The 8,435-nt window shown below is 46.2% G+C and overlaps 1 protein-coding gene across 2 annotated transcripts; it reads right to left on the minus strand.

Annotated features, from left to right (window-relative positions):
- Positions 1-498: 498 nt before the first annotated feature.
- LOC124650197 (protein GDAP2 homolog) lies at positions 499-5,736 on the minus strand. 2 transcript variants are annotated; one of them, XM_047189749.1, is made up of 14 exons: positions 5,374-5,736; positions 5,208-5,285; positions 5,014-5,069; positions 4,273-4,392; positions 4,059-4,129; positions 3,702-3,795; positions 3,432-3,638; positions 2,741-2,992; positions 2,499-2,607; positions 1,814-1,881; positions 1,173-1,242; positions 1,020-1,094; positions 846-937; positions 499-771 (listed from the first exon to the last, which is right to left on the minus strand). In XM_047189749.1, exons 1-14 carry the CDS (start codon positions 5,734-5,736, stop codon positions 690-692), a joined length of 1,737 nt encoding a protein of 578 aa, XP_047045705.1. In that variant the 3' UTR covers positions 499-689. The 2 variants fall into 2 exon arrangements, with proteins under 2 accessions (XP_047045705.1, XP_047045706.1); XM_047189750.1 differs by lacking the exons at positions 499-771; positions 1,173-1,242.
- Positions 5,737-8,435: the final 2,699 nt, after the last annotated feature.

The following is an 8,435-nucleotide window of genomic DNA, read 5'->3' on the forward strand; positions in this document are numbered from 1 at the left end:
ATAACGAATAAATAATACTATGCTGGTAGCCTGACATGGCTTCTCAGTTTGGGCAATGAGAGTTGTTATTCAGCGTTGGTACCCATGTTGACATTTTTTTGTTAAACCTTTAAATAGCAGTCATTTCCAATGCATTCTCCATTGATCGTATTGCATATTATCCCCTCAAATTTTCTAAGCGGCAGATCTGGCATCCTGGGGTTGTGGCCCAAGGCACGGTACAGTAACTTCCTCCTCCAGCAGGCCAACAAATCACAGTGCATCACATATGAAGCAAAACATACAGCCCAGAACTTCAATTTGGAAAAAAACATGGAATTTGAGATCCCTCCTCTAGTGTAAAATGGCAAACAAACACAAGGATCCCACGCACATTATATCAGGACTCTAGAACATCAAGAACCAAACATATGCCCCAGATAACCAGCTGTGAAGACATTACAGTAGACATAACATTTTATGGTACAAGAGGAATCGCCTGGTCAGGTGGAATCGATGAAGGCTATAGAACTGATACACCACTTTTATTTGGCTGTACAACTGAACATATACAGTCAATGTTCCCCTTCCCAGAAACGCTGGGGAATGAATGAAAGGAATAGCACACCTAAACTAGATACAAAAGGGAAATAACAACAATGAGTAATTATACAAAGAATTGAGAACTGTGACAACGGAAACACCACGAATCAGCCAGATGGTCTATGGTAGATATGTTTTGTTCTTGGATCCACAATCAGGCCCCTATCACCATTCACCTCCAGATCATGCCTGCAGGATTATTTTCATAAGAACAGTGTCTTTCATAGCTCCGTAAAAATGTGCTAGAAGCAAGAATTACTTACTGAAAGACAAAATCTGGAATGGTTAATTGTTCACGTGGCACGTATCTGAACAGCTGCACAAGCCTATCGACATATACAACTTTCTTCCAGACCTAGTTTAAAAACACGATTCTAAACCTCAAGCAACATATTAAGTGATTAAGGAATATCAGTATGGTGTGGACTGAGAGATACCTCTCCATCAACCAAAACTTGCATCGCCAGAATAGCTGATCTCAACCCCAATGTTGGGTGAAGGATATATATTCCCTGTTACAGTGAAAACTGTTAGAAGAGCAAACTTTTAACAGATAAATAGGATACATAGCGCATAAGCAAGATACTGACATGAAGGTTCCGCTGGTGTTTCCGGCCTAATATTTGTTGTATCCGTTTCATGAATCCTAAATCTGGTTGCCTGGACATAGATTAAGAAAATTCCTTGAATAAACTCATGAGGGTTTAAAACCCTGAAGAGATTAACAGGTAGAGGGTGCTATTGCATTGACGAAGATTGGTTACCAAATAGACTGCCACATCACGTCTTCTATCACGCAGGATTCATGGGCGGACCCACACGGAATTCATGCTGGACCCGAGGCTGTGTCCATGAGTACTCCAATGGTTCTACCATGTGTGTGTGTGTGTGTGTGTGTGTGTGTGTGTGTGTGTGTGAGAGAGAGAGAGAGAGAGAGAGAGAGAGAGAGAGAGAGAAGAGAGAAAAGAGAGATGGAGAGAATAGATAAGCAAGAAATTTAATCAATGAAATGTGGATCCAAGGTGATGTGGCAGTTCATGTTAGCAACCAATCCACACGGGCATGCCATGTATGCAATATACTCTCCAAAGTCACCCTAGGGGTTTATTTGAACAGTTTGCACAGGTAAGGGGGGGGGGGGGATATCTAGATTTCCCAACCACAAGGTTATGTTGTCCCAGCCCAAAACTTCAGGGAATCAAGTAGACTGTTTCTTTTATCAAACACTTACGGTTGCAATGACGCTGCAGAATGGAGATACGCAATTGTATATGGCTTCTGAATCAAAGGTTCAAACTCCTGCAAAGAGATGCTGCTTTTAGAATGAACTTTAACTCATCTTTTATAGTTTGATGTCTTGTTTTGTCTCTCTCTTATCGTTGCCACAAAAATAAGACTTAAACTATAAAATACGAACTGAATACTAACAGGAAAATAAAACTTAAACTATAAGTCCCAGGAGGCATAGATATGACTCTTTCAAATACAATATTAAAAAAAGCACATTCCCTGAAAATCCATCCAAACATTACTGGTGTCTTACAGTATACTTGTCTCTAGTTTAATTTGTTTAGAATCAAATCTCAGTTTCATAAAAATCGTTATACAGAGACTTCGAATAAGAAAATTACTTGGGTTAATTGCTTCCATGTACATTCGTAGTTCGAAAAAAACCATAAAATTTATAGCATCAATAGTATATTCTGTGCTAGTGGCTGCCAATGCACATATATAACAAGACATGCCTGACTTAAGAAATGCAGAGAGCATAGAAAACCCTACACTATGGTCAAGCTGATCAAACTTTCTAGTCCTAATCATTAAGTATCTGCAGACAATTGCAATCCAGGACTTCATAGTTGGGCTGGGGCTGGAGAAGTTCTGGTTGGCAGCTTTTGTTTCAACTGCATAATTACCTTCACTACATGTAGAACAAATCGCTCAAGATCCAGGCAGCGAAGAAGAAAGTGTGCACCAACAACAACCATAACTGGGCGCCCTTCAATATCAACTCCAGCGAGATAACTGCAATTTGTAGGGCTCATCAGAACTGCAGGCAACAAAATACAGTGGAAGAAAAGATAAATCATATGCAAAGATAAACTACCATAAGAGGAGGCAAAATAAAACGTCATAACAACAAGAGAAATTTACATACATTATTTTCATTTCAGCAATCTCTGAAAGATTAAGAGAATTTGCTTTAGCAAGGTATCGTGAATGAAGTGAATATTCCTCAGCAGCAGACAATGGAGGGAAACCTATATCACCATATCCAAGCAACCTAGAGTAATTAAATCCCTTTTGAGCTTGAGAAGATTTTTCCCACTGCTCCTTGCGTCGCAGATCCGGGTCTTTAATTAGTGACATAAATGAAGGATCCAAATATGAATCCAACTTGAAAGTACCCCTGTTGAATAAATCAGCCAAAATTAGTTGAGCAATATTGTACCTAAATAAAGACCTTTTGAAGATAAATTGTAACATGTAATCAATAAAATAGATAACGTAGTAATTAAGTAAAAATTAAAGTACACATAACTGACTAAATAAAAAGATAGTAGTGTCTCATCCATATGATGGTCTACACAAAAGATAGTCTTTCAGTAAAAACAGGACAATAAAGATTTGACCAATCAATCTGCAACAAAGTAAGACCAAATAAATAAAATTTAAGCTGCCTAACTGAGACCAACAAGGATGCATAATGCCTAAGCTAGAAGCCAGCAGCAGCCACTGATCTAGCATTTACCTAATATCGACAGCAAATGTATATATCACATTTAGTGTATGCGAAATTTATACTGGTTAGGAAAAATCAAGGTAAATGTTAAACTTTTTGAATTCACCTCTTCGATGCCAACCCAGAATCAAGTGGAAGGTCAAGTGAAGCTGTAGCTACTGTTCTGTCTGTTGCACCAGCAGGCAAAGGTCTTATTCTTATTTTCCTTTCGTCTATTACAGTTTCACCATTCTCATCGCCAACATCAGCTGGAAGTTTCGATACTGCAATTTCTTCCTCCTGCTTGTCCCGTGGAAAATAAAGTGGGAGCAATCTGCATAATGTTTTTGTTAGCAAATGTAAAAAATAAAATAATTTTGAGCTCCAACTTAAGCACCTTTTGTATATCTCAGTATCAGATGATGATGTAGTACAAAAAACAACACCCGCTATCTTGCCTTTTTGTTTCTCCAGAAAACGTCTAACAGTCCCTGAAGAGTAAAGTGAGTTAAAGCACAACAAAATCTTAGACATGTGAATTATTTATAGAGTACAAGTATGGTACAGTCATTTTCTTTTACAAATAAGTTCTTTTCTTTTTTTTACTTTCTGCCACTCATCGCTTCACCTCCAAGTGGAAACAATATATTAAATGGAGCGTGGCTAAAAGCTTCCTTTGTGTGTAAAACATCTTGTATAAAAAATCATAAATACAACAAGTACAAGATAGAGCAAACATAATAAGAGAACTCACTTATTGCTACATGGGCAGCTAGTTCACGAGGATAGTTTCTAGCTTCCGTGTATATGCAACCCATTGCGATGCTAAGGAAATGAAATGGAAGAAAAGTAGCGATATGTGAAGATTTCAGACAGCACAGCGCAAAGACCAAACATCACTTGTTAAACAGATAAAAGGATAAAAGATTTCAATTTTAACCCATAAGATGCCACAAGCTGACAAGTACCTTTCAAGGCCATTCTCAATGAGTAGTTCCAAACATGACCGGTAGCAGTGACTAAGTGCATTCTCCGCAGCTGTGTGATACTTGACAGCATATTTCGGTCCCACCGTATGGATGACCTTCCTACACCATCAATTGATGTAATATATTTTAGTATAAATAACAATGCATACAACACTGAATCAGAATAATTAATCTGAATGACTTTGCAAGTATGAAAGAACAATTACTTAAATTTTGAAAAGCAGATACAAACTAGTAAATGCCTTTCTTGTAAATTACATCTTTCCCAGAACTAGGAATTGTTCCAAATCCAAAGTAGTTTACAAGTAATTGAGTTATGTGAGTTGAATAATTATTCTTATCGTATAAATTAAACTGCACTGTATAAAACTGTAACATAGAGACACCACGTAGGTGTCCAATCCAGTAGAGGAGAAAAGTAAAGCGGGGTAGCTTTTTCACGAGTATAAGTTGTAATATTTTTATTAATCCGATGGATGAAACCTGACAACACTGGAGATGATAATCATTTGTTTAACTTTCAATATAAATAAAAGACTAATGAAGCACAGGTGAAGACTAGAAAATACAGTGATGTTGTAATTTCAGGCTTCAACAGTGTTTCCAGGATCCAGATCCGTGCACATGAATGTTGCAACTTGAGATGCATGCATTTTCTACTTGAATAAATGTAAACATGTATTCATAACTGAAACAGCACGCGGTAAGAGCCAAGGCTACCTCGCAGGAAGATCATATGCATTGGTCATCTTTGCCATCCCAGTTCGGCAGCCGCCCTGCAAAGCATGGACCAATAATAAAAGGTGACTTTACAAACTTCACAAATGTTCCCCTGGCTAAAAGTAGAATGGCAATTTAAAAAAAAAAAAGTAGAATGGCTGGTCCTGAACTCCTGATATAAGTCAAAGTCGTACCAAGGTGGCGCATTCCTCCGTGAGCCCCGAGCCTGCTGCGGCGTGCAGCCCAGGACTGCTGTGCCCCTCGTCCAAGCTCTACAGCATTCGCAGAATCACGAGGTTAGCGCCGCGACTAGAGCACTCTGCAAGTAGCAGCAAGACATAAGAAGAAGAGAATGGCAACCTCGTTGGTGGAGTTGACGACTGCGTCGACCTCCAGGTTCCAGGGGTGTCCACGCCAGAGGTAGATCCTGGAGTTTGTCTCGTGGTCGACGGGGAAGCGCGAGGAGCCGCCGCGGGCGCCGCCCGCGTCATCGCCGGTGAGCGGGTCGGAGAAGGAGAGGAAGGAAGACGCTGCGGGCTCGGATCCGCCGCCCGTGGCTTGGGCGGCGGCGGACGAGGAGTTGGGCGCGTAGAGGCGCTGGTCCGGGTCGCTCCAGCGCGGCACCTGGTCGAGCGTGACCGCCGGCTCGATGCCGCCCACGCCGGGCGCCATGGCGGCCGCTGCGGCGGAGGCCGCGGCCGGCGGCGGCGAGCGGTGCTGCATGGAGGCGGAGGCGGAGGCGAGCGGGCGAGAGGTAGCGGGGGCGCTGGCGTGAGGCCGAGCGGCCGTTAAGAGGCGGGCGCGAGACGGAAGGAGCCAAGGACAAGGAGGCGTCGGAGGAGATCGATGGGAGACGACGAGAAAGAAACAAAAGCGTCCACTAGGCAATGACATGTGGGGACACGTACCTTCGTTTTTGGGGCACAACGCGTGTGGGCGTAGCCCACGTGATACAGCTCGGACGGATATTCGGAGCCGTGCTGGACTGGCGCCACCGCTAGCTGACATGATCCCCTCGCCTGTGTAGAGGTGTTGACGTGGAGGACAGCACGGATGAGGATGTTGTGGGACCCGTGGCTGGTGCGGTCGCTGCGGAGGTGCAGGAGAAGGTTCGGAATCGGGTGGAGCCGGGGAGTGGAGACAAGTGAGGCAAGTCCGGACCAGCATGGGCCTCGGGGATCTGTCCTCAATTCCTTGGATCGAATCAAACAACAGTTTTTCATCATATCTCTCTCGTCTACAAGCTGACTACATGTTCCGCGAAGCCACGACAAGAAGAATGTGGGAGTGTCCGTTTTTTTTTTTTTTTTGCTTTCCAATACGTACTATGAGGTGCTACGATTATGATGTGCATATGCTATGGTATCTTGCTTAGAGCATCTCTAACAGAGTCCGAAAAAGTGCAAACCGCATAAGTGGTTTTCAGTCTTCCGAAAACGAAAGTTCGTTCGAATTTGGCAGTGGCGCAGAATAGAAACCGTAAAAATGGAACTGAAAACCGGAATTTGAAATGGCGCGGGTAAATTCGGCGATGATCATAGTTCGACATCAAATTGATGCTCCGATTGAGCATCAAAACTTACATTGTTCGTAAAATTAAACCTACATTACTGGTACACCGGCGGGCGCTAGTTAGCTAAGCAAAATGCGGTCAATATAATGACCTACGAGCGCGGCGATGCCGGTGGTGGCGCAGCGTTTCGGCGGCAGAGGGCGCAGACGCTGTCGTCGATGATCTTCACGCGTCGTCGGCGTCAAGCTCGACTATTTCGAGCTTGACGCGGCGGACGCGGGCCTCCCGCCGGGCCGCCTTGTATTCACGGACGAAGCGGACGGCTTCCGCCTCCTCCCGGCGGAAACGCTGGCGAGCCTCCGCCGCGCTGATGGCCTTGGTCTGCGCGAGGACGGCGTCCTCCTCGTCGCTGTCGTGGACATAATCCCCGACGGAGAAGGTGGGCGACCGCGCGGGGACGAGGTAGGCATCGTCGCTGCTGTCCGCGACGGGGAGGCGCGGTGCGCGGCTTGACTGCCCGGACGAGGAGCCCTCGCCGGCGTTGCCGTACCTGGCGAGCTTCCCTGGGGGCGTGAGCCCCCAGTTCGTCCACCGGCAGGCGCTGCGCTTGCGCGCGCCCTCCGACCGGTTCCACTCGCGCCGCTCCGCGTCGGTGCGGAAGACGGGTGGACGCGGCGGCGAGTCACCGCCGCCCAATCCGGCGGCACTGACTCCGGAGCCGCCACGGGATGCCATCGCCCACGGTCGGCCGGTGGATTCCTGCCTGGGGCTCGCTGGATTGCTCGCCGGAGATGGTGCTTGGCGGCGGCGGAGGGAGAGAAACGGCGGAGGGGAGTAGGGTTTGCGACCCGAACTCCTCTCCGCGAACTCTTTTAATAGGGGCCGTTCGGAGATTTGTTCGGGCCCCTGAACTTATTTTACGGGCCGGCCCATCTATTCGGTCACTGATCTGCGACACATTCGGCCCGAACCCGTAAATCCGCCGGAAAAGTTCGGTTCCGGCGGGGTTTACGGGTTCTGTTAGAGATGCTCTTAGAGCATCTCCACTCCTTTGGCCTCCCTACGGCGAAATCCAGACGAAACAATCGCCGGATTGGACGAAATTAATTCGTGGGAAGAACCATATTTCCAGTCGTCCACCCGGAGTTCGGCGGATAAAGTCGAAATTCAAACAAAACGAAGTCCCGCTACAAATACGTCCAGATCGGCAAAAGGATCAGCCACAGATCGGCGATCGGAGGGAAATTACACTGAAACAGGGGCGTCGGCAGTCCCGTCTGGCACGGCGGTGTCTGACGGCCCAGTTTCCTCACACGCCGTGGTCAAAGCGGCGGCCGATGTCGCTGCGGGCGCAGTCGACATCGAAGCGGCGGCAGTCGATGTCCTAGACGGTGAGGGCGAAGCACTGGCCGAAGTGGGTCGGAGGATGTCGGTGCGATGGCCCTCGTACCAAATCCTCGTCTCCTCGTCTATCAGGTGTAAGCCCCAGGAGTAGGAAAACCCAAAGCGCGCAGGTACGATGGGTTTATGTGCATGAGGTCACTACAAAGGACCGTGAGGTCGCCTCGCATTCCCAAGCTTATGGGTAGGCCAAGCAAAGCTCGACACGCCCATGCACACAACACCCACCTCATAGGCTCACGTTAGGCTTTCCAGGCCTGAGTGCTACACCTTTCCTGTGCACTTCAAACATACACGCACGGTGCACAAGGTACTGTAGGATAACGTAGCATAGAAAACAAAAAATTTCCTACCGCGAACACGAAATCCAAGCCAAGATGCAATCTAGAAGACGGTAGCAACGAGGGGATTATCGAGTCTCACCCTTGAAGAGATTCCAAAGCCTACAAGATGAGGCTCTTGTTGCTGCGGTAGACGATCACTTGCCGCTTGCAAAAGCGTGTAGAAG

Source organism: Lolium rigidum, chromosome 4, assembly GCF_022539505.1.
Source record: "Lolium rigidum isolate FL_2022 chromosome 4, APGP_CSIRO_Lrig_0.1, whole genome shotgun sequence".
Taxonomy (NCBI): domain Eukaryota; kingdom Viridiplantae; phylum Streptophyta; class Magnoliopsida; order Poales; family Poaceae; genus Lolium; species Lolium rigidum.